Genomic DNA, 25,679 nt, shown 5'->3' on the forward strand with positions numbered 1-25,679 from the left:
AGCAGGCTGGAAAGCACTCATGAATTTCTCATTTTGAGCTGGGAGGGGGGATGGCCCAGCTAGTGGCATCCTGTCTCAGCTACGCTGATGCTGGGCTGTCTCCATGTGTTCCAAACCTACCCGTTCTCCAAGGGCTGCAGAACTGGTGCCAGGAGCAGGGCAGCTCATCTCTGCCTTGTGTTGGGGTGGAAGAGTAAAAGCAGCCCACAACCTTTTGGAAAATCAGTTTTTCCAAGCAGCAGCATGGCCTTTCTACCAAGCTGAGTGGCTGCTGTATGTCTGGAAGGAAGGAAAGGGGCTGGAGGGAGCCAAGCCAGTTTCTCCCTCTTCCATCCTGCTGCTCTTGCATCGCATCTGGTGGAAGAGCATGTTCACAGTGCACGCAGCCCTATGCATTTCTAATTCAAACACCAGCAGCAATGAGACCCTCCCAGACCACAGGCCAGTGGCCCTGGCCTTTCACATGCCACCTCATCTCTCGATGAAGGGGTTAAATAAATGCTAGACACAAGGCACAGGTGAATTACCAGGTGAAGGGAGGGAGCTGGAGGGATGGGGAAAGCAAAGCAACCTGGCCCCAACTTCCCCTCCAAGGCCTTGGAGGTAAATTGGGGATTTCCCCATTTCATTAACTTTACAAGGGGTAATTCCCAGCATGCAGCATCATCCTCATGAACAGACCCATCCTGGGCTCTCTCTCACCCTTTCACAATCAACAGCCTCCGTGGCTGCACCACTAGACAGGAAAGCCATGCTGTATTAGTATCTAACAAAGGTAACAGGCAGCTGGTACTGAGTTGCCCTCAGTGGAAAATACAACTGAGACACAGAAACAAGCAGTAATTTTTGGTTTTAAAGTGAGAAGCAAAATGGATGCCAAAACCCACGAAAGATGTGAATTTGAAAGCCCCTCCTGGTTCTCCCTTGCAGAGGAGCATTACATGACTTGCTCCTGCTCCCCAGGAGAAGCAGCCAACCGTTCATCCCTGCTGCCACTCTGGAGACCGGTGGTGTTCCCGGGCAAAAAGGCTCTGATGCTTTAGGCAGGGTGAGGATCAAAGGACTGTCCCACAGGCGCAGAAATCAGCTCAAGTACACTGAGTTCATTAGAAACATGCACACACGCAGGCAGGAGTTTATTAGTCCACAGACTTACCATACCAAAAAAAAAAAAAAAAAAATATTCCCCCAAAATAGGGGTAGGTTCCCAGTTTTGCCTGCTCGCAAATTAACAGTGCCGAGGGTACTAAATATGTCTTGTGCACTCTGATGGGAGTGCAGGGCAGGAGGTGAACATGCATTTGCAGCTGAGATTCAAGCCTCTCATGTATAAAGGGGCTGTGTACCTTTAGCCGCAAGGCAGCCAGGAGCCCTCAGCTGCCTCCGAGACACATCCAAGGTCAGAGCAGCTGCAGCAGTTTTAATGTGTGCGAGAGGGAGGCCGGCTCAGCAGACGCTAAGTACTGGCAGCACAGCCAGTCCTCCAGTTCAATGCTCCGCTCCGTGTCCACAGCTCTCTCTGCGAACTTCATCATGAGCAGGGCACGCTTCATGTCCACCCAGTTCTGAAGCACCCGGCAGAGGGCTTCCTCATGGCTGAGGGGCTGCTCGGTGAGGTCTTTTCGGGGTCCCCAAAGCAGACACTGCAGCATCCGCTTGGCCTCGGTGATCCGCACACGCTTGATGGGATCTGCTTCCAGTAGCAGGTGGGCCAGCTGCTGGAGCCCCCGGGAGTAGATGGAGAGGCTGGGCAGAGCAGGGAGGTCCTCAGGGCTGTACTCCTGCTCCCTGAGGTGCATCTTCTCCTCGAAGGGGTTGGGCTGGTGCAGCAGCTCGTAGATGAGAATACCAGTCTGAAACTCGTCAAACTTCTTGTACTGAGAAGCCGACACAATCTCCGGGGCCAGCCGGGCCTGACTCTTCTTCAGTTTGGAGTCTCCAGTTCCTGGCTTCTGTTTGGCTTTCAAAAAATTGCTGATGATGAGGCGGGGTAGGTGTTTGTCATCTTTGGCTTTCACACAGCTCATAGGGGGCTTGCAGGGGACAAGCAGGAGGTTCTCCAGGCACAGGTCACGATGGATGATGCCGTGCTCTTTGAGATGCTCCAGGCCATTGCAGAGCTGGAGGAGCAAGAAGCAAACGCGACGTTCGTACAGCTCGGGCTTGGCTTGGTGCAACATCACCGAGTCCCTCACGAAGTCGGCAGTGGTCTGGCTCGGCACCTCCCGGGTAATGACCACCACACAGTCGTGCTCGCTGGCAGTGCGGGAGGGATGGAGGCCATCCCCGGGCATGCTTTTCCCCACATCTGAGGCCAGCAGCATGCTGGAGGGGACAGAGGCCACAAAATGCCCACAGTCCTGCTGGATGTTGAAGTGGACTGGCACTGCAGGGCTGCAGTACGAAGCAGCCACCTTAGACTCCTGGGTTTTACAAATCTGTGAGGAGAGACCAAAAGAAAAGTCTCATCAGTCAGTGACAGAGACAGGGCAGAGACCAGAAGTCCAGAGGTGCATTCCTAAGATGAGATTTGCAGGTGCTAAGGAAGACATCAGTAGAAGCAGGGTGCACACTGGTCCCTTTAGTACTTTAAACTATCTCCTGGCTTGAGCATCTTTCTTGTCTTGCAACACCCCAACCTTAGCAACCAGGTGTCTGGGTCGTGTTTCTGGGCATGTTTCCTTTGTCAGGTGATGCCCAATATTTGCAGGAAAGGAGGAAGGTAGTCCTCCCATGAGTAACTTCTGGAGATTTTGTTTCATTGCTGACAGAAGCAACATAGCTTTTACATCACAGATGTTATCGAGATTCCCCCCCCTGCAACGCAGGAGACATTCTGCAGAGGGAAGAGCAAAGCCTGTGGCAGAAGATGTGCCACCTCCCTCTCTGGAGATGGTTAACACTTGCCTGGATGAGGCCCCATACGATGTGATGTGGCTGCGATGGTGGCCCTGTTTGGAGTGAGGGGTAGACAGAGACCTCCAGCACTTTCTTCCTACCTAACCCTTCTCTGGTCCCAAGCCCGGGAGCCACTTTCACATCCTCCTCAACCACCCCGCTTCCTTGTGTCAGCGACTACTCTCAAACCCCTGATCAATGGCTAAGGGAAACCAGCAACAAGCTGTATTCATCAGCACAGGGAAAAAACACCAGAGAGAAAGTGGGAGCTAAGAACAGGCTTAAAAATAAGCGAGAGTGCAGCAAACTCGAGGGGAAAAAGCATTTTATAGTCTGGATTCTCTTAAACCCACATGACTTTTATCTTCATTTTGTTCTGTATTTCAGCTTTATGACTGCATTAAAGACTAAACAAACTCAAACCCAGGTTTATTATAGGAGTATCCATTAGCTTATGGGGCCTTGTGGCGTTTCTATTATACTCTTTTATTTAGCGATGTATTTATATTTTACACACAGGAATCAGCAACAGGCTGAAACTCAGCATGAAAGGTTTCAAACCCTGGAGCTTGCCACTGCCAGTCACAGCATGCGTGCAAAATCGGACAAGAAATCAATTTTGCCTCCGAGTTAAAATAAATGCAAGAATAGAGAGAAGCTGGAGAAGTGGGCTGCTTTTGTATTCCTCTAGCGAGGGTTTGAATCTAGGCATTTGCAGGTAATTCACTCAGATGAGACGATACTGTGGAGACAGGGCATTTCAAATCCCTATTGTCCTCTCTTTTCTAAACAAAAATACCCTGCCATGGCCGCATGCTTATTTTGTGGAAAGACAAGCTTTGGAGAGCTAGGCAGACTGCAGATTAACGCAGTGGGATGCAGGAAGACTCAGAAGGTCCCCAAAGGCAGAGGAGGCCTTCCAGCCCTCTGCCGAACAAGCCTGCTTGTTCCTCCCCACGTAGGGAAGACATGTAAGGCTTAGGAAAAGGGGAGGAACTCCTGCGAGAGAAGAGGCTCTGGAAGAGTAACTGCAACCAAACGAAGACAGGGAGATCTTCCCCGGACAGCCATTCTTCATGACTTTGGCTGCACCAGAGGCATCCTCCATGCGGCAAGCTCCAAGCAGGAGCCTGGGGCTGGCTTAGTCACGCATCTTTAAGCCGAGAAAGGAGCCAAGGCGTGGAGCATATCTTGGCTTAATTCCTCTAAAGCCATTTCATGTAACCCTGGCTCCTTCTAACTGTTTTATACGTAGCCGTGTCTGCCTGTGCACAGCCCAAACTCTGGCTCCTGCTCCTCAGCAGGCTTCTTGGCTCAAGTCAGATCCTCTGCCAATTTTGAGCTCTCCAAGTCTAATTTTAACTACAGGTCTGTGATCTCTTTCATGTCAGAAAATCTGTACCAGAAGCCAGGAGGGGCAGCTAGGAATTGGCCAGTTGTAAAGTTTCACAATTATTCTCTACTTTGGCTACCAAAAGGAAGATGGCACACAGGAGCATTGCAGGAGGTGTACGCATGCACATGTGTAAACGCATACACAACCTCACTTTACGATGGCGCAGAGTACGGCCCTGTTGGAGTGGTTTTGGCTTTGTTAAGGTGCTCTGCAGCGTACCAAGGGCACAGAGTAAGCCCACATCACATGCGGGGACACAAGTGCAGTCCCGTTAAGAGACCGAAATGTGGTGTTTCTGCCTTGGCAAGAATTCATGCAACTACAGCCATAGAGCTGAGCCTCTGAACCCCACCTAACCCAGCAGGCAAGAGCAAAGGTGTGTGCGTGCCACAGGGACCCGCAGGTTGAAAAGGAGCGCTCCAGTTCACCACGCAGTTCTCAGGTTTCAGGGGGAAAGTTGCGATGGATTTAGGTATAACACACAAGAGAGGCTGCAGCTCTGAGAGCTGGACTAGGGGTATTGGTGCAAGATCTCATCTAACTCCATTCTGGTTATTTACAGCCCCCCTCTTGGGCTGACCATACTTCCTTTAGCATATGAACTGGCTTTAAAGCTATCACTTAACTAAAAGATCCCCTTGGGGTTCATAATGGTAGAAACGATTCAGCAGAGATTTCGGGGGGGGGGGGGGTTTCTTGCTTAATGCATCTCTAACAGTGCTTTTTTGGGGAATTACTGTAGGTTTTGAAAACAACCTGAAGAATAACCAGCAATGAGATGCCCCTAGGGTTACATCAGAATAGAAGTCAAAGGCTCTGTGTTCAAGTAGTAACGTGGGTCAAGAACCCAAAATCCATGGGATGTCCATGGAACAGGTTGGATAAGCTTACCTATCCAGGTTTCAAAGAGCTGAACTATTGCACCTCAAGTTTCCATTTCAAACATGGATTCTGTAGAGTTACAGGAAAATATTTCAGACCTGACGTTACACAGCATGGCTAGGTCAGCCTCACATTGTTTAATTGAGGTCTGCAATATTTTAACAATGCCTGTAGTTTCAAGATCATATAAGCACTCACAGGGTTTCTGGGTCAGACCTTCCACTTAAAAGGCAGGCAGAGGCAAAAATGCTGTCTTTTGAACAGCCTTTCATCAGCTTGTGTCATCAGAGGCGAGTACCTCTGAGTTTATAACGTAGTATTTGCACAAAGACTTTTCAGAGAGAAACTGGTTGGGTTGCAGACCCTACTAGTCTGCAGCAATAAGCATCTGACTGGCATTTGTTACAAGGAAAACTACCTCTCCAAATCAATCTTTGCAAGGGGTAGGGGAAACATGGCAATTTTGGAAGGGGTTTTGTTTGCCAGGCCTCACCTGTGAGAAAGACAAGCAGAGAAAACAGGCCACTGTGTGCATCTGATGGTGCTTCTCAAAGGCGTACCACTAAGTCTGCTTCCCGCTCTTTCATTCAAATCCATACACCAGAAAGGGGGGAAAGAAGCTCAAAGGTTCAGTCCCAGCTCTGCTACAGGCCCCCATGCAGCCTTGGACCCTGCAGCTCTTTGCCTCGTCCTCCCAACTGGAAGATGGGGATAAGCCTGGATACCTCCTGGGCGCGGGCTTACCTTCACAGCATAGGTGGTAGAAGGGTCCTTGGAGCAGGTGGCACAGTAATATATTGCATCCCCCGAATCGCAGCAGGGCTTGTTGCACGCCAGCTTGAAGAGTGACCAGTTGTTCTCACTGAAGTGCAGCTCGTTCTTCTGCTCCCGCATGAAGCAGTCCTCACACTTGGCAACCAGGCGGCGCAAGGACTCGGCGTAGAGGGCCCCCAGCTTGGCGTACACCCCCTCCTTGCTGTCGATGTTGCTCAGGAGGTTGTGGAGCTGGAGGCTGGAGCCCGATGACACCTGGCTGGACACACTGAGCTGCGAGGAGGAAAGGGACTGGAGGTTTCTGCTGGGGATGCAAGCCCCTGTGCTCTTACCAGTGGCTGAGCCCCAGTAGCCGTTTCCTTTGGAGCCTTTCTCCAGGGACTCAGAGGAGGAGAAGGCACTGGGGTGGCTCCCCAGGCCAGCTGGGTGGACGAAGGGAGGCTCCTCTCGGAGGCAGACATTGCTCTCGGAGTGGCTGACGTTCAGCCTGGGGCTGGCAGCACCGGTCGCTCTGCCTGAAGACACCTGTCCCCCAAAAAAGCCATCTGGGGAGGACACCGTTCTGCTCACTGTCTTCTTCTGGGGTAGAGGGGGTGGGCAGCTGGGGGCAGAGGAGGGACCATCCTCACTGGAGGCAGGAAGGAAAGGGACAGAGGGAAACACTTGGCTCTCAGCTGGAGGAGGCGAGTGGTTCGGCTCAGACGAGTGCCCTAGGAGACAACGACACACAAGAAGATGCCATGAGTGGCCCTTGCGGGCTGGGAGCACGGGTCCCTCTCCATGTCCCTGCCACCCCCACAGGCTACCTCTCCCGGGGCCCTGGCTGGGAACAAAGCAGCAAGGCAGGTTACATCCTAACCCAGCGCACAATCCTCATCTATTCACAATGGCAAAGCTTCACTGAAGGGGTTAGGTATTTAATCCAGTTTAATACAGTAGGTTTGCAAAGCGGCTGCAACCAGCCATCTAGAGAAATGCCCCCCCTGAAACCACTCCCTTATGAACTGCATACACAGTAGTAAAAAGCTAGTAGAAAGTAAATATTTAAGCTGTGATGTCATCCACAGGAGGTAAGAATGAAGCACTCGGGTATACGAGGACAATCTCTTAAACAAAGCCTGTTTCGCCTGGGAGCTGCCACCCAGTGCTTCAGTGGCACAGCGAGAGTGACTCACGCTACACAGCTCCAGCCCTCCGGCTTAAGCGGTACCTGAGCAGCCCAAGAAATATATTGGACCTGTCTCTCTGCCTCACACCGGGTAAGGGTCACTGGGCAAGGCCAGGGATTTTGGCAATTTCCATCCTCCTGAAAAAAATCTGGCCTCCCCCCCGCTGCCTGTCCCTCAGCTTATTGCCAGACCTCTTTGCTCAGAGGGCAGCCTGGCCCCACTACATATCACTAAACCCCAAGCAGCACCACATGCCATCCACACACGGATTGGGAGTGGGGTGGCTGGCTCATTTCAGGCAGCTGTGGCAGCTGTTTTCCTACCCTGGCCAGACTGGAGACAGGTAATACTTGCATGTTATGGAAGAAGGGAAGGCGCGGGGGCAGCGGGGACGAGTGGGAAGGAAAAAAAAAGATGATTTGACATTGAAATAAAGAGCAGTAATTTCAGGTCATGGAGACAGAACAAATGTGGAGTGGAAGGGTCTGCAGGGGAAATTAAAAGAAGAGACATAATTATTTCCTACACCACTTAAATGACAGGTGGGACTCTTGATAAACTTGAGCTCTGCTAACACCTTGCACGCAAGCGTAGACCTTGAAAGGTGGATGGTGGGGTTTTGCTCCAAGCAAGCTCAGCAGATAGTGGGATCTCTTGCTTTCTTTGAACCCAGCTTCCAAAGCTGCAGAGTGGTAGGAAGCCATCCTTCCTCCTCACAAGGCTGCCGGGGAGGTTTCAGCTGCCAGCAGGCGCTTCCTCACCGTGGCTTTCTGCTTGCCCCGCAGGAACGCCCTGGGGCAGTTTCACCAGGAACGCCCTGGGGCAGTTTCACGTCAGCCCGCAGCAGCAGGCTCGCAGCCCTAGTGACTCACCAGCTCTCACGCACAACCTCCAAGTGCAGGACCTCAGATCCCGACCTCCCAGCCTGTCCTGGCGTGTCACAGGCAGGCTCCAAGCTGTCCTGGCTGTGCCAGAACAGCAATGCCTGTTAGCTGCTCGCCACCTGAGACCGCACGAGGTGAGGGCAGGTCCCCTAGTTCTCAGCTACCACAGTGGATGCTGGCACAATCTGTCCCTGTCCCTCCCCACCAGAGTTTGGTAGCATGACATCAATTTTAGTTTGTCCCCTCCACTGCCAAGGCTGCCTGTATGCTCCTGCTGCAATGCACCCCATCCCAAGCAGCAGCGTTGAGAGACACCCCGGGAATGAGCAGCACTGATTTCGGCTTCTGCAGAAGATGAGCTTCCCATGCAAGGCAGTTTCAGCGCCCCGTTTCTGACAGCACGCTCAGAAACAGCTCTGTAGGAAACACTGTGAATCAGCACGCGTCTCTTTTGCCCCCGCTCCTGGGCGCCGAGCTTCCTGTGGGGCCCTTGCCCCGGGTGGCTGCCTGCATTGTACACCCGGTTGCTGAGCAATTGACTGCTCTCCAGTTTCAGGTGCTCTCCAGCTGCACAGTTACCTGTGGAGCCCATGGCTCAACAGAGATGCATGCCCCAAGACTGGACGAAAACCCAGACATCTGCATCATAACCTGCCTGGTCCATGGGAAAGATCCCCTCCGTTAAAACACTGTCAAAAGCCACAGGCAGGGATCATTTAGCATGGCATATCTTGCCACTTCCAGTCTAAGGGGGTTTGACAGAGGATACAGCCAAGAGAAATTCTTCGGCATGCAGCCCCAGAGCAACTCAACAGAGGCACCTCTGCCAGGACACGCAGCCGATTCCCTGTTTCGAGAGGCAAGATTTACTCGAGAGTCTTACGGAACAAACGTCAGCACTGGAAGCTTTGGCAACCGGTCCGCATGCCTAGCCCACAAATGCCAAACTGCTCCTACCTTTTTTTTACATGCTGCTGGGCTCTGCCCCAAGCACATGGTAACAAATGAAACCCTTTCACAACTTTCCTAACAGTGCTTTGCACCTTCAGCGTACAGTTCTTCTGCATGTCAAGGGCGTAAAAGCTCCCCCCTTCATATTTTAACACCTGACAGCACGGCCAATTAATTTGAGCTCACCTCACTCAGTGATTGACTGCATAGCTTCTTGCTTGCATCAGCAAGAAAAATTGCATTCAGGTTATTTACTTAAAACCTCAGCTTTCGTGAGACGAGTTGAAACAGTTGCTTCTGTTAGTGGAGGCAGAGAAATCCTCTTGTCCTGTATCATTTTTGACAGCAAATTGCTTCTGTGCTCAGCAAGTAAAGGTCCAATATATGTGAGTTTTTCTTCCCCCTGTACAATTTCCTGGCATGGTTTCACTCTCAGACTCCAAGTTAGCAGTGGAAAAATGGACTTTCCAGAGCTCTGGCTCTTAATTTTATTGCTGCACATTGTTGCTCTTGGAAAGACAGAGCTTCCACTACACGAAGGTTGCTTTTGCAAAGGAAATACTTTCTGAGCTGCTGAACACGTTAGTGCACGTCTAAGTTACGCACTGATGAAAAAAGTGACTTCACAGTAAGTATTTTTTAATCTCAGTTAAACGAGTGCAGGCAGATTTTTCTCCCCTTCAAGAAATAACTGGGAACACAATGAGAGGGGGAGATCACCTCTAGCACAAGACTCCTTCTGGTCCTCCTCAAATCTATGGAGGACTTTCTACGGCAGGGCTACTTGTGACCTCGTGCAACGTATGAAGCACAAGCAGGATAAGGACAATTGCTTTCAGATGGAGGTTTTATGCAGACAAGAGGAGAGCCGCAGGGTGAATGATTTTGGCACTTGCCAAATGAAAGAGGAAAAAGCCCACGATGTTGGCATGACTGCCACATTCATCTTCAGTGCAGCAAGAGGCAGAAGGGTAGGAGAAGTGGAAAGATGAAGGGTTGCTGGGGGAACTAGGTGATGGGACCCTCATGATCCCTGCTCTGAAATGCTGCCCCAGCAGTGGGCCTCAGGATGGAGGTAATTCCTTCCTCAGGTCCAATGCTACCACTTGCACACCCATTGCTCACTTACTGCCATCACTGCCGGTCTGCGTGTCCGAGTCGAGGCTGTCGGTGGAGCCAGCAGTGAAGCTGACGTGGACACTCCTGAAAGGTGGGCTGAGGCTCTCAGCAGAGCTGTTGCTGACCCTCTCCAATTCAGCGTTATTCTGGTTCATTTTCAGAGCATGCCTAGAGAGAGTGAAAGAGAAGAGTCAGGAGACAGATGGCAAACGATACCCTGCATGCACTTGTGCATGGAGAATCAAGCCAAGAGCAGCCTTAGCTTGGTCCCTGCACATCCATACAGACACTGTGCAGCCTTTTACCATGCCATAGTACCTCATTCCTCTGCACTTTTCTTCTTTCTCCAGCATCTGGGGATCACATCCCACTGACACTGAGCAGGTTATAGCCTTGCAGCCCCATGCCAGCCCCCCATGCCAAACCAGCTGTGCTTGCGCAGAGAGAGAAGCACTGAGTCAACTGCATCCAGCCCCTCTCTGTGCCTCCTTTGCCTAGCACATGCGGGGTCCTGGGCCACATCCCATCTTGGCCACCATCACTGGGAAGTGGGGACCCATCAGTGTTTGCCTTTGGTAAAGTTCTCAAGGGAAGGGAGTGGCATCACTCCTCCCATTTTACAGAAAGGCAGGTTGAGGCTGCGTGTCAGAACCCGATTCCTTCATGGTGGAGGCATAAGTGGAAGAAGAGTCCATCCCTAGCAGCTGTTGTCTCCTCAGTGCATCACAATAACAACTGACACCTTCCGAAAGAAGAAGCGCCTCTACAGAAAACGAGTGTCTGCCAAACTCAGGACCCACCATGCAGCTTTTAATGTAAGACCTACAGTTTTCCATGCAGCATCTGTCTAAATAAATAAACAAACAAAACACAAACTGGGGTTATAACCTGCCAGGTCATGGTTTAATTGATCAGTTGTAGGCAAGCAGAACTTTTCGCTAAGATAAAGAATTTCCCCTGTATTTTCTTCATTTTTCCTCCTTGGAAAACAACAGAAACTGTTGAAATCAGGCAGCGCATCAAAGCACAAACACTCCTAGCTTTGGTACAGTTCAGACTCTCTATCGGCCAGTAAACGAAGGTTATGGGTCCACATTTTTTAAGTAAAACTGCCAATCTGCTGATAAAATTCAACACATTGTTGATGAAGAACGTGAAAAGGTTAGTGGCAGACTTGTAAAAAAGAAAAAGGATTTCCACCAGCTATCTTGCTGGAAGGTATCTGGCATTTCCTAATCAGGCGGCTGAATGGCTGCTGAGAAAGACAAACAAAAGAGGAGCACGACCGTGTTCTCCTGGCACCCCGTTCATGCGCACAGGATCCCTCCTCTTCCAAAACCCCCAAGCACAGCAGATGCCACGAGCGATTTTTATTTGAAGACTGAGAAATGTTTCGTTCCCCATCCAGACAAAGCACTTACTCTCGTGTCCGCACCACCACATGGAGAGCAGAGCGTATGAGAAGCCCGGAAGAAACTTCTGCCAGACTTCCTCATTTGCCTGAGCAGCCTCGGTCTAAAAATACTCAGGGGCTGATGAAAATAAGGCTCTAAAAACCACCTCAGGTATAACTCAGCAAAGACACTGGTCTTGCACCAGTGATGAATTTACCACAGCAAGCCTCTCGGGGATGATTTATAAAACTTCACAATGCACCACACAGTTAAAAAATAAAAAGAGAGAATGAGAGACACATTGAGGGTTTTAGCTCTGTTACGATTAATGCTGTTGAAAGCAACCAACTGGACTTAAATCCTTTTTTTTTTTTTTATTATAAAGATATATCTTTATCCTGTAACTTTCCCAGACATTTAATTTTCAGTAATTTGAGGGGAAAACATGCATGGATGCACACCCACGCGGGTGCACTGTCTGACCTGGCAAGAATCAAGGAAGCATTTGAATCCATAAGAAAAGAAGAAGATTTTGCAAGAGAGCCGGTCTCGATTTGCATAGATGAGAGGTTTTCCAACACATTCCTCCCTTCCCCGCCACCCCCCCGCTCCCCCCAAGAAAAGTTGGTGCATTTCTGTTTCCTTCCCATCACTTAAAACACAAATCCACAGAGCTGCCTTACCATTCCCGCACTCAGAGAGATGGGACTTTGCTCGGCGGGGTCCAAGGTCCACCGTGCGCAGCCACACCTATTCCTCCAAGCAACCTGGGCGCAATGCGGCGGCTGCCAGAACCGTGCTGGCTGCTGCGTCTGCCGAGCTCAATGTCGCGGTGAAGTCAGATGTACAGAGCCCCGTTTCCTCTCCGTACCGCTGTGACTTATGTAAAATGCAGTTCCTGAATAGGCACACCGAAATAGAAATTGTTTGCCGCTTAAACGACATCCTGCTCTTGTTTCAGATGTTACAGCCAGGCCAGCTAATACCGCCTGGAAATCTCTCAGCTTTACATCTCCTTCTTTTCCTAAGAGCTGCTTGAAGCCCAGGCTGTAGCCTGCACAGATTAAAATACTGCCCACTATACCAAAGCATTACTGAAAACGCTTGCTAGGGTCAAACTCTCCCATTTCAGTAAAATTCCACCCCACGAGGAGGTGAACAACCCATTGCTGTGACAGCCTGTGGGATCCTAATTTACAGCTAACCTGAATTCGCCTGCTCTGGTAGTGTCCCTTTCCACCACGCGTGACTGCAAGGGCAGAGGTGGCTATTCTCCATCTCACCCTTGGAAATAAACAGCATCAACCTATCTTAAACCTGAAGAAATCATCGTGATTACCCCCCCACCTGCTTGCTAACATCTGTGGGCTCCACTTCCCTTCAGAAAGATGTAGCAGTGGTTAATTTACCTCCATTTCAAAAATCTGTGCTCAGCACCTTAAATGTAACCAGCAACTTCAAGAGCAGTACCAGAGCCTCCTTCACGTGTCAGTGCATAAAGAACAGATCACAAGAGTCAGCTCTCCCAATCTAATAACCTAAAAACACAGGATTTCCAGGTCTCCAAATTATTCTGGCAGCTTTAAATACACTTCAATTACTCAGCATCCTTCATGCAACACGCTGACATATTCAGGCAACCCTTCCTGTTCACTATTCTCCAGTTTTCCCATCCTAAACAATTTCATCCAGCTGGCTTTCCACACCATTCCCACAGTCCTGCCTAAAACAAGTCAATGTTGAAAACAGCAGTCTTGTTAAAAACAAAACAAAACAAAAACCCCACCAGTCTGGAGTTCTATAACATTGCAAAGGGACCTGGATCATTTGCCGTGCCCCACGTTGCATCTCCAGCCAGGGCATGCATTGCCTTTCCTGCAATTCATGTTCGAGCAGTAGCCATGTGTTTAATCTCACATTTCTTAACAGATTGGGGTCCCACCTGACGCTGCTGTGGGACTCTAGCATCGCCGGCTGTGTGCCTTGCACTTCTTGGAGAGAGAGTGGAGACGGTCACCAAAGCACAGGTCCCCTAACCACAGCAGACACACGTGCCTTGGGATATCGCCCCAGGGATCCCTTGGACTCTGGGGATGCCTTCGGCTTGAATTTCCTGCCTGAGATTTGACACACAGATCTGGTTACCTTCCAAAAGTGCAGGGGGCAGGGAGGTTTTGAGAAGGCCACTGAGACGCAAGAGCTGCAAGGCTCCCACTTGCTCCGTTCCAGCAGCTGTCACACGCGCAGCCTGTTGGCAGCGGTGGAGGATGCTGGAAGGCATCTCTGCCCCGCGCAGAGACCCGATCCCAAGGAGCGCCCGCTCTGCAGCCCCATCGCAGGGGTCTCCCAGCCTTGCTGTGCCGGCAGGAGGGGGTCACTCCTTCTCAGCACAGATGACAGGACTTGAACAGATAACACAGATGCTGAGCTTTACAAATGATGCAACAAGGGAAGGAAGCAGAGGACCCACACAAACCACCACAAACCAAACTGCGCTCCAGGAGAAGTCTGGTGATAATGTCAACAGGACACCCCCTCCCAAAATAAAACACTGGAACTAATGCACGGCAGAGAGAAAAGCCAGACTGTGTTACAGCATCAAACGCAACACATGGCTGGGCATAATTATTACACAAGAGGAAGCACCATTGTACCATATGCTTGTCTATCATGAAACATGAGTAATGATATCTTCCTCCTGCCTCCACTGCTGTGTCTTCCAGCATCTTCCCCTGGATGCACAGGGCAGTTAAAAACCAGCATACAGGAGCTTACAACATTTGAGGCTTGGATTTGTACTCATCCTTCTGCTACGAGCTGGCAAATGTGGAGAAACCAAAATCGAGGTGAGGGAAAGGGAGGACTACACCTCTCTTCCCTGTACCAAAAGGTTTTATGTAGTGCAGGTTAAGTTGAAAGAAGGGTATGGAGTCTGGAGATGCAAGGCAAAATTCGGATGGGGTGCAGATGTGGTGAAGAGGACAACAAATCTCATTCCAATTTCCAACTCTGTGCTTTTTTAAGTGGCAAAGTAGGAAAAACACAGAAAAGTGAACAACTTTAATTCTAAAAGAAACCGTTTCTCCTAAAAGATTGGCTGATAAATCACAACCTTTTAAAAATGATCCACTGGCAGAAGCAGCGTGAGAAATTCCTGATTAGTTTCAGACAAAAAACACAGGGAAAATCCAAAAGGTGTATTCTCTCCCTGTCCTGGAGTGCGATTCTCTCTCCTGCTTGAGCCATACACTCCTTTCTTTGCATTATTTACTTATTTAATTATGTATTTAAATAGACTCCATCCAGAGTTTTTATTTATTTACTTATTAATAATAATAAATCTGGCTTGACCTAGACCAAACACAGCAAGTCCCTGCTATCATCCACAGTCACAGAGATCACAGCCACAGAGAAGAAGGTCAACATTTGGGACCCGCGTGACATCCAATTGCCTTTCTAATTGCCACAGCAGCTCCATGTAGCCAGCCCGTGTTTCTCACCAGGGTACACCCTAACACTGACCTCCAAACAGAAATGGGTGCCTTGAGAATGCTAAGAGAAGGGGAATATTCTGTCTCAGGTGCAGCACTGCTCCGTCACAGACTGATTCCTGACAAGAAACACACAGCACAGTCCCACCAGCCAGCACCACCTCCCCAGTGAGGAACAAACCTGGCTCTTTTCCTGGTGATCCAATTCCCAACATCGTTGGTTTTTGTAATGCTCTTGTTTTCTGTTCCCTCTGGCAACAAGCAGCAGCAGCAGCACCGTAAGATGCAGTCTTGGCACACCTCAAGCTCATTTGTCCTGGCTGTTTTCAGCGATGGTGGGTGTCGGGATGTGCCGTGCTACACGCTTTTGTTACACCAAGCCAGCACATTCAGCAAATTTCAGAAGCGATCTACGGCACTGCCTTTTGAAGGTGGCATTAATTATGACGAAAACAGCTCAAGAGCCAACAGCTCAAGATGCAAAACCGCATCACTGTTTCCTTTCTTTAAGAGGCACATGAAATAAATTAACCGTCAAGGTTTTGCAAGCTAGAAGGAACCGTTAGGATCTTTTAGCCTGACCCTCTGCATAAGAGAGACATAAATTTCAGCAAAGATTCATCCCTCGTGCCAAGAAACTGAAGGCCACGCTAGAGCATTTCACACCAAAGAACCTTTAAGTCGTCATTGCACATACAAGTCCAGGGGATCCTGGTTCCCCTGGTGATCCTTTCCCGGCTTTCGGAAGAAGACCAGCCACCATCTTCCCTTTCCAATCTCTTTCCTCTTGTAATTCGACTCATTTTCCGTTCCATTTCAGACCAAGCATACCTTAAATATCTATAATCTTTCAAACAAGCAGGAAAAAAGGATTTTATGAAGAAACAGTCGCAAGACATCCAGAGTAGCTTTATATAGGATGAAACAGGCACAAATTCATTATTTTCTTCTTTTGCGCCAACTTTTAAAACTCCCTAATATCACTCCTGCCACCGCCCTCAGAGACAGCTTACTGCAAACCCAGAGTTTCCTCAGTGCCTGGCAGGAATTTGCCCTGTAAAAACTTTTTTCCCTTTTAATTGTTAGAGCCAAGATGAACAAAACAAAATCTACAGACTCACTTTTTTCTTTCTCTGCTTTGAAACTAGTTTGAACACACATGCAAGTTTTCTTTAAAATAAGCAATTAAGTTTAATTAGGAAAGGCAAACAGGCAGGCTTCATTTTCCAGCATGAAAACAAGTATCTTGCTGGAGCCTGAGATCTAGAAGGAAAAAGGATGGTGACACGCCTTTCCTGCAGCTGAGATGAACCCTGATTTGCTAAGCCCCAACCTGCAAGACTGTGCCACAACCAGGTCTACGCTGGCTTCGTCTACATCCACCCATCAAAGGAGCCTTTGCAGCTGTGCCACCAGAGGACGTCTTGGGCTGATGAGCTCTGTCTCTGCGAGGGACTACATAAGCATAACAGACGTATCGGTGGTGGTTCTTCCATTACAGACAAACACATGCCCACAGACTGCCAGGGCCTAGGAGAGTATGGATGTGTCTCAGAGTCACCTCTGAGTGCCAGATCTCCTCCCTTCTTCAGGCGTTTGGCTGCAGCCCAGGAAGGCCAGAGGAGATGTTCCTCCAGCACCAGGTGAGAGTCATGTCATGACCCGAAGCTGCAAGCAATGACTGCCCAGGGTAACACAATCCTGCTACAGTGATTTTAACCAGTTGTGCACGTAGCCATCCCTCCCATCGCCACGCGCAGGTAACAACACCCTGGTTCCTGCATCAACACGCTCAGAGAAGCCACGCTTGAGACGAAAATGAGAGCACCCTCAAAGCAAACAAACAAAGCAACCAGCTGGGTTTGCACGGATTGCAAAACCTGCCATCTGATCAAATCGCTCCTCAGGCCGGCTGCGCAGGGGTTTGGTAGCCGGAGGAAGGGCTATGCTCTTTGAGTAAGGTGCCTCAAGGCTCAGCTGCAGGCATCAAGGCGTTTAGGAGACAAATACATGCAGCACAACACATTGCCTACAGCCACAGGAGTAAAAGCAATGCCCGCACCTACTTCAACCACCTGGCAGGGTTTATGTCTCTCCCAGAGATCCCAGTCATGGATGCCACATGTTCCCTGACCTCAGTTTCCCTGCCCTCTTTCACAGATGCTTTCAGGATGACTCAGATAAACAACTGTTACAGTTGGCACAGCCTGATCACACCAGGAGCATGAAACAACCCCTCCAAGGAGCAGAAAATGCTCCACGCCCCTCAGGATGGATCGTAACTCCATGTGGAGGGCAACAGCAGAGCATGCTTCTGGCTTGGAGGACAGCTGGTCCAAGTCACCCAGCCAAGGAGACACCGCGACACATCAAGGAGCCCCCTGCCTCCACTCCCAGCCCTCATGAAGGCAGAAAGGAGACTCCAAGCACTGCCAGGGAAGCATCCTTGCCCCCAGTACAAAGGGCTCTGCATGGCTGGAGTGGAAGGAGGTCCTAGCACTGTAAGTGGAAGATGCTGCTGGGATATACATTGCTGAGTTTGAGAGCCTTCTGGCCTGCCCAGTGACCCCTGCTCTGCAGGGGAAGGAATCAGGTCCTAAAGGACTTTCAGCAGGCAACTTGGTGTTTCCTAAATGATCACTGCTTGGCAGCATTGTATCATCACAATTCTGCTAGACCTCAACAACCCAACTCCTCACGTGGCAAATACAACCCCAAGTCACAGGCTGATAGGAGATACCAAGAGGCAGCAGCCATGAAAGAAAGTTCACAAGGTCAAAAATAAAGCACATCTTAGTGCCCTCTTTGATTTTAAAGGCAATAAAGCTCATCTGTGTGCTTACTTGCTCGTGGACCTTTTCTTTCCCCTGACTCCAGCAGGCATGCAGCATCACAGCAGGAAGCCCAGCATTAAGGAGAACTAAAGCCTCTTGTTCATTTCTTCCCTTTCCTTGAGAAACCTAATTTGTTCACCACTTGGTAAATTTAAAACACTAGTTCCCTGGGCTAGCCAACCCTAAAAACATTGAAAATTCAGTGTGAGAACAAAAGAGAGGATGGGCCAACTCAACCACAGTCTCAGCCTGGAGGTCACTGATGCCTATGCATAAGCTTGACCATGGACCCCAAGAGAAAGTTCTCCTCTGAACGTCCAACCCTTCTCTCAACTTTTAAATCAAGGAGCTGGAGTCAAATCTGTTGAGCAATGCACAGTTCCAGGTAACAAAACTGACGCATGCAATAAAGCAAATGCAGGACACCCGCAGAATGTGAAGGTATCCCTCCCCACTATGATCAGACAACCTAATCCATTAGTTGCATTGAAAGGAAATAAACTTTTTCTTCCTTAATTTTCTCCTTTTTTTTTTCTTTTTTTTTTTTTTTGTGATACACACAGCTGCAGATACTGAATGCACCGAAAGTATCGGAAGCCTGTTTTTTTTAATTGCTTAGCAGAGCTACTTCCTTCCCAGATGGACAGCTCTCCCTCATTCGCTTGTTTTGTAGGGCCTGCAGTCACTCTGCCTGCAAACCTGACTTCCAGGACAGCAGCGAGGGGAAGGCTGCCTGAAGCCAGGCGGCTCCCACACATCGTGAGCACACATCAGGCAAGCTCCAATTACCTGCTCGCAGGCAAGAAGTCCACCCTGGGAAACTGCAGCTTCAAGAGTTAACCTCAAAAGCAAAAAGACACTAGAGCCAAACTGAAAATGAGGATTTCAGAGGCTCTTGCTATTAGCACCGAGACGTTGCCCAGTTCCACCTGCAAGAGGAGCTCGCAACCCCAGATTTTCTGTTCTATTCAACATGAAGGAACTGTGCCAAGACAGAATGAAGCTGACCTGGGAAACACCAGCCATCCTGGGCACGGACCTTGTTCTCTCTCGAATATTGGGACCCAAGGCTATACCTTGCAGCCCTGAAGACATATTTTGCAAGTATGCACAGCATTTGAATGAGGACTTGCAAAGATCTGACAGCTTTTCAGAGTAAGAAAATAAGTAATTTTTCATCTGTGCTCCTGAAAGCCCACCTTTGAACAGAAAAGGAAGAAAAAAAGAATGGGAAGCACCTCCTAGTCAATCAATCCCTGCAGCAAACATCCCGATTGCAAATGGTGAACAGACCGCCACGCACACACTCACAGGGCTGTACCTGGACTGCTTTTTCGGCGGTGGTGGAGGTGGTGCAAACTCCACACCATTGCTCTTGTCTTTAGGGAAATCAAAGGAGAAAGACAACGATTTGCTGATCCCAGTCTGGCTCTCCTGTGTCGGGCCTTCATCCACAAGGTCGGCACCAGCTCTTCCATTCTCCGCTCCCACTGCCCATGGGTGGGTTAAGACCTCCTGCTCCTCCTCCTGCTCCTGCTCCTGCTCCTCCTCCTCCTCTATCCGGCACTGCCTGGTCCACGTTGGGGTGTAGTATTTCTGCCTCCTGTCATAGGACGAGCCTGCCAGGCCTCTGCTGGGCTCCTCCACGGCGACCCCATTGACATGAGTGCATGGAGAAGGGGATGCCCCAAAGGCACCTGCATCAGTATAGCTCCTCGGCAGCAGCTGAACACCAGCTCCATCGTGGCCATTGTCGTCACCAAACTTTGCCACATGGGAGCTTACCGGGGGCACACGGTTCCCCTCGCTGCCCGGCTGGCTGTTTTTGGACATCTTTGGGGGAATGGCTGGACTCTCAGTAACTGAGGTCTTGGCAGGAGCTGCCAGATGAAATCTTGGGCTGTTTTCACTTCCAGATGCTTGAAAAATCTCTCCAGGCTCAATGGCAGGTGATGAAGCCCCAAAATCGGGGTGGGAAGTGGGGCTGATGCACGGCCACTGAACTCCCACCGCTGAGTCAGGGCTGCTGAGGAATATTGTCTTGTGATCATCCTCTGTGTGTGCAGTCATGATGGTTATCTTTGCCGCCACCTGGCCGGTGGAGTCCTGGTATTCCTTCTCACCCCCCAAAGACCAGCCACCATCTCTCCACATCCCATCAGCTTGCTCCTTGCCATTGCTGTGGGCCAGCTTCTCTGCTTTTGCCTGTCCACTGACAGCCTTCAGCTGTGCCTTCTTCCTTTTGGTGCTCTCGGCGTAGATGGGATCACCGCGGGCTGGCTCGGTGAGGTGAGCGCGCTGCGGCTCCACCAGAGCCTGCTGAGGAGTGCTTGAACCCTCAGGCCGGGGGCCTCCGGTGACAGAGGGCTCTCCAGGGAGAGGCGAGTCCTTGTCCTCTCGGGACAAAGCAAAGGCAGCCGCCTTGCTGCTCCCCGTGCTCTCAGGGAGGGCAGCAGGCTCGGCATGGAGAGCCAGCTTTTTCCTCTCTGAACACAGGGCATAGGGAAGAGGATCACCCTGGTCTTTCGTGATGCAGAAGGCCACGTTCACAGCTCTGCGCTCCTCTTCACTGAACTTGACTGCCCTGCCACTTGGCCTGGGAATCTCGTGAGCATCCCACTGCCTCCATTCGCAGGGAGCAGGGCTCTCCTTCTCGCACCGGGCACCCTTGCCCTCTGCACAACGTGGCTCCCATGAGACTGGGCACTCTCTGTGGCAGTCCGTGATCGAACAGTACTCGCCCCCTTCACTTTCGAAGCTGGAGGAGAGGCGACCGCAGTCGCCCTCCGAGGGGAGCGCTGCTCCTTCTCTGGCTTGGGAAGAAGGGTTTCTGCTGCAGTTCGCAGTGCTTCTGTCCCCTAAGGCGGATGGATTAGGGCAGGGGGCCCGATGCAGCAGGGCAAACTTGTCTTTGGCTCTGTCCTCCTGCTTGCCCAACTCACCCACAAGCACCAGGCTGTGGATGGAGACATTTCTCTCCACTCGACTCTCCAGGCTGCGCAGGCCCACCATGGAGTAGCTAGGAGGACAGCAAGACAAGCAGTCGCTCGGCGGGTTGTGAAGGAAGGGCTTTCTCACACCACTGTTGCCAAAATTGTCGAGGCAGATCCGCTGCGCATCTCCTGATTTCAGAAGGAGGTGTTTGCCAGAAACCATGCCCCAGCTGACCTGCATAGGCCAAAGAGACAAGTGTGCTGTCAGGATGTGCACATGCAAAATGAAAGAGAAGTAGTGAGAAAAAAAAAAAACAAAACAACAAAAAAACCCAAAACAGCAGCTCCACAGAAAAGCCCTCTGGCGTTTGCAGTCTGTTTTGCTCTGTGCTCACCCCACCAATAACTACCAATTTCTACTGAAATTACACTTGTCCCATTTCCTGGACCATTTGCAATCCTTGCATTACCAACAATAGCAATGCACTGAAATGAGGCATTCTCCTTTCTCTTTCTGTGGGTTCGCTGCCAGAAACGTGTCCAACCTGTCATCCTGTCTGCAAATCACCGTGCAATTAAAGATTTAGAGAGGGAAGGAGTATTTGCACCTCCTTCTGCTTACTTTCGTTTGATTTCACACTGCTACTCCGGAGTCGCACACTCCAGAGCACAGACATGGATTATCACAGGTTATCCTGGGATAGCAGCTTGGCTACCCTCAGCAGTACAGACCGGGGAGCAGGCGGGGAAATGTATCTGAAATCTCATCATCTGAGGGAGATCTATCCTGCTTGCCAAGGGAGAGGAGGAGCGGGAGAGGCAGAGGGTAACACGTGCCTGCGAAGCGAGCCCCAGCCCCAGGGTGGCGGAACCTGCACCCATAGCATAAAACTCGGCCTCGGGCCAAATCTGTGTGCACAGAGCAAACCCCACCGACGATGGCAGCCTGCGCTCCTGTGCCCTCTATCCCTAGAGGGGAAGCAAGGGAGAGCAACAGGAGGCTAAGAACAGAGCCGGCGAGCCCCGGCTCTCCTCTGGGGCAAGGGCGGGAGATAGGAGCCCACCTGCGCCACAAGCAGGGCGACGGCAGCCCAGGCTTCACTCCACATCGCTGGGGTGGCGCTGATACCAACTGGTCGGGGAGAGGAGTGAACCACCCATCTCAAGAGCAACTCACACAACCAGGGCTTGCCAGTCTGCAGGCAGACAGCAGTGCTACACCCAGAGGGCACTACTGCTCTGGCAAAGGCTGGGAGCCCAAGGAGCTGGACTAGGAAGGTAGGGCACTTTCTTCCTCACCCACAAAGACCATGGATCCAGTTAGCACTGACTGCAACCAGCCAGGACTTCTTTCCAGTATATCTTCCCAGGAAAATAACTTTAACCCACATCCTCATTTAAAATCCGGAAGTTCCTAAACGAACAACATATTTTTAAGCTCCTTTGCACATGCCTTGTGAGCAACATCTCATTCAGCTTCAGCCAAAGATACTCTGAGAAGCCAATATGAGGCTTAAAAACCTGAGTCAAGACCAGAAGGAAAAATGAAGGGAAGGAAACTGTTTTAACAGATATTCCTAGCACTCCCAAGGAGAGGTAAGTAATGGGAAGTCATGCTTTGACTGGATTAATCATTACCTGTGACAGATCTGCATTCATATTCACATCCGCCCACGCGTCAGAAACATCTGAGTTGATCATAGTTGGCTTCACAGCAATTGTTGGCTTTGAGAAGGGGGAGGTATTTACACCTTCGTCTTCCAACGCGGGGCTCTCAGGCTTGGTCCTAACTCCATTCGGGAGCACGCCACAAACTCCCACGTCTGGGGGTGTTTGCAGTTGATGGGAACTCTTTGGGTTGAAGCAGTTTTTGCAGGAGCCGGGCTTCCAAATGTGTTCCACAAAATCACTGCACGCAGACATCTTCAAATCCTCGTGGCTCAGACCGAGAACCCTCTGCCTCTGCGTCTTCTGCACCGTCCTCTGCTGCTCATTTTGCATTTGCTTCCCAGAGCCGCTCTTAAAGACCACCTAGTTATCTGGAAAAGCACAACAGTGATGAGTTTGGTTATGCCCAAAAATGGGAAGATTGTTAATAGGACAGGTGATAATTACGCTTACTCTGCCTTCATCACAAAGGCTTATTGTTTACAAGGCTTTTTTCACAGCCTAGCTAAAGCCCACACAATCACTTAAAAAGCCTCAACTTCTAAGCATAGCTCTGTAATAGAGAAGGCATCAAGCAAGCAGCATTCCTATGTGATTTAATTCCCTGTTTAATGAGCACGTATAACTAGCCTCATGCAAGGTTTAGATCAAGGGTAAAGAGGTCTTGGAAATAGCTGTTCACAGCCCCACAAGCAGAGCCAGGCAGGAAAAATTCTTTCTACAAAGTGGCATCCACTCTCTGGAAAATAAAAAGGCCTGGAGATACAAGGACCAGAACCAGCGACTGTGTAACCAAGGGGACCGGCAACAACCTTCCTTCACCCAGAAGCACCACCGTGATTACTGCCGTGGCACACAAAGGCTTCTCTCCCACCCAGTGCAACAGAGACAGGCAATCAGCAAGGCTGGGGCTGGCACTGATTTGAGCAAGTGCCTGGCAGACAGCTCTTACCTGGTGTGCCAGAAGCCACAAATAACAGCGTCAGCTCGCTGAAACAATTCATTGTCTGCAAGGGGAGAAATGTTTTGCTCTTGGATTACTTACAGAAAAGGATCCCTTCCCATCTTCCTTCCTCAGGAGCAAATGCCCCAGGAACAAGACATTCCTGCATTCCTGTGCCCCCCCTCCCCGCATGGCCAGGTCTGATTGCACTCTGCCAGTAGCTACCTGGAGCTAACAACTTTGGAGATACTTCAGACGAGGACTCCCACAAAGCTCAGTGGAAGGGAAGATCAGAAAACCCAACTAGGTCAGGAAAATTGCAGCCGGCTGCTACGGGTGTCAGGGCACACAAGTCCCCCACATCGCCCCACAGAGTCCTTCCCCACCTAACCAACTTCAGGTCATCATCTCCCGGCCAGCTGACCCCAATGGAAAGGCAAAGCAAGCCGAGGCTCCTTCCCCGAGGGTCCCTAAGTGAACAGGCACTTTTACACCCCAATCCTGACTGCACAAGAACACAATTTACCAGCCTGATCCTTCAGTGCTTCCTCCACACAGGCATACTGCAACACCACCATAGCTATGGGCACCTTCGCACCTGCACGTGCTTCTAAACCAGCCCGCGCTTCAGTAAAGCCTCCTGCCTCCGGGCTCAGAGATGCCCTGGCCATCCTCTCCGACAGCCACCCTACTGCATGGCGAAAAGGAAGACTGCTAATAAGAGCTTGGGTGGGACAAAGTGAAGTGGGGGAAGAGCTACTGACCCACAAGCATCATCTGAATTCAGATGCCACCTTTGGGAAGGGAGGCTTTGATCGGCTACAGCATTAATACCTGCAGGCTCCTTCTGTCTGGCAAGCTGATAAATTAGGATCTGTTTCATGAAAGAGCAGAAAAAAGGGGAATATCAATGGGATTCACAAATCAGATTAGTGCATGTCTCTCTCTTTTTAGGGAAGAGACTGTTTTCCACCGATTTTTCCATGGACTTCACAGAGTCCAAATTAACCAAAGGACAGCAAATCACTCTTGGATGTACCCCAACACCTTCAACAAGACTAGCATTATTTGCAGGGAAAACATCTTTAAAAAAATATTCTAGCACTGTTGCTTTGTCCCCTTTCGGATCTGGCAAGCAGTGTCCGGCATCACCCAAAGTTGAACAAGTGTCCTGATAGGAGCCAACAAAGGAAAAAGAAAAATCAAAGGGAGGAAAGCAGGGACCGGAGCCAGAAAAAACTCTTCGCTTCTGCTTTAATAATCGGCGCTGCCAACCGCCTTTTAATAGACCGGGATTTCCCTCTCTGCAGCCGAAGCGGCCGTTGTTCCTCGCTGCCCAGACCCCGGGGCAGGCAGCCCCGTCCCCCAGCCCGCACCGACCCGCGCCGCGCCGCCCGGGGAAACCGGCCGGGCTCGGCCCCCCCGGGCCAAGCCGAAAGCCAGGAGCCGGGTCCGCGGCTTCCCCGGAGCCCCCGCGCCTCCCGGGGCACCGGCAAGGGCCCGATGTAAAGGCTCCCTGTGATCTAGGGTGGAGATGCCAGGATGCGGCACCGGGATGCTCCGGCGCAAAAAGAAACCCCCGAGCCCCCAGCCCAAGCGGCTCTGCCTGCCGGGCGGTCCCTCCGCGGCGCCGGGCGCCCGCCGGGACTGGGAAAAGTTTACCGGGCAGGGCCCGCCGGGGCTCCCGGCCGCGCCGGTCGGGACCGGTGCGCGCCCCGGGCCGGCTTCCCCCCGCCCCGCCGCCCTCCGCCCGCATTCTCGGTGGGCACCGGCACGGCCCCGCCGGCCCGGACCCCCGGCAGCCCCGCCCCGGCCCCGAGCGGCGGCGGAGGGGTCCCTCCCAGCCCGGCTTTGTCCCGGGAGGCGGAGGCGCGGCGCCCGCCCGCGGCCCCGCTCCCCGCTCACCAGCCTCCCGCGGCGGGGCTGGGCTCGGCTCCGCTCCGCTCCGCGCTGCGCCCGGCCACCGCCGCCGTTGTCGCCACCGGGCGAGTGGCGAGCGGGGCCCCGCGTGGGCCGGGGGGCAGCCACCGCCCCGCCCCGCCCCGCCCCGCCTCCCGGCCCGCCCCCTCGGGGCACGGCGTGGGCAGCGGCCGGGGCGGGGGCAGGGCGGCACCCCCGCGCCCCGCACACGCGTGGCTCCCCCTCGCACAAAGCGCACCCGCTGCAGGGGCACCCGCACCCGCAGCGGCACCCCCGCGCCCCCCCAGCAGCGCTCCCGCAGACGCACACGGTCTCAGGGACACCCCCCGCGGGTACCAAAGCCCTCGGGGGGGATGCAGGCACCCGTATACCCCAGCAGCCCCGCACAGACCCCACAGGGTCCTACACACACCCCGCACCCCT

The 25,679-nt window shown here is 51.5% G+C and overlaps 1 protein-coding gene across 2 annotated transcripts; it reads right to left on the bottom strand.

Annotated features, from left to right (window-relative positions):
• Nucleotides 1-1,141: 1,141 nt before the first annotated feature.
• Nucleotides 1,142-25,373, bottom strand: PRAG1 (PEAK1 related, kinase-activating pseudokinase 1). Of its 2 annotated transcripts, XM_087736641.1 has the most exons (7): nucleotides 25,242-25,303; nucleotides 23,346-23,400; nucleotides 22,364-22,764; nucleotides 19,114-20,960; nucleotides 10,084-10,241; nucleotides 5,921-6,660; nucleotides 1,142-2,438 (listed from the first exon to the last, which is right to left on the bottom strand). In XM_087736641.1, exons 3-7 carry the CDS (start codon nucleotides 22,724-22,726, stop codon nucleotides 1,401-1,403), a joined length of 4,146 nt encoding a protein of 1,381 aa, XP_087592767.1. In that variant the 5' UTR covers nucleotides 22,727-22,764; nucleotides 23,346-23,400; nucleotides 25,242-25,303; the 3' UTR covers nucleotides 1,142-1,400. The 2 variants fall into 2 exon arrangements, with proteins under 2 accessions (XP_087592767.1, XP_087592768.1); XM_087736642.1 differs by lacking the exon at nucleotides 23,346-23,400 and having other exon boundaries at nucleotides 25,242-25,373.
• Nucleotides 25,374-25,679: the final 306 nt, after the last annotated feature.

This window comes from Nipponia nippon, unplaced genomic scaffold (assembly GCF_047370975.1).
Source record: "Nipponia nippon isolate SJK-2023a ecotype South Korea unplaced genomic scaffold, ASM4737097v1 scaffold_6, whole genome shotgun sequence".
In the NCBI taxonomy this organism is placed as follows: Eukaryota; Metazoa; Chordata; class Aves; order Pelecaniformes; family Threskiornithidae; genus Nipponia; species Nipponia nippon.

Coding starts and splice junctions, on each gene's coding strand:
- PRAG1 (XM_087736642.1), bottom strand. CDS start 22,726: ATGCAAAATGAGCAGCAGAGGACGGTGCAGAAGACGCAGAGGCAGAGG. Junction 20,961..22,363: donor TGAATGCAGATCTGTCACAG/GTAATGATTAAT, acceptor TGGCCTATGCAG/GTCAGCTGGGGCATGGTTTC. Junction 2,439..5,920: donor CTACCACCTATGCTGTGAAG/GTAAGCCCGCGC, acceptor CTCTCCTCACAG/ATTTGTAAAACCCAGGAGTC.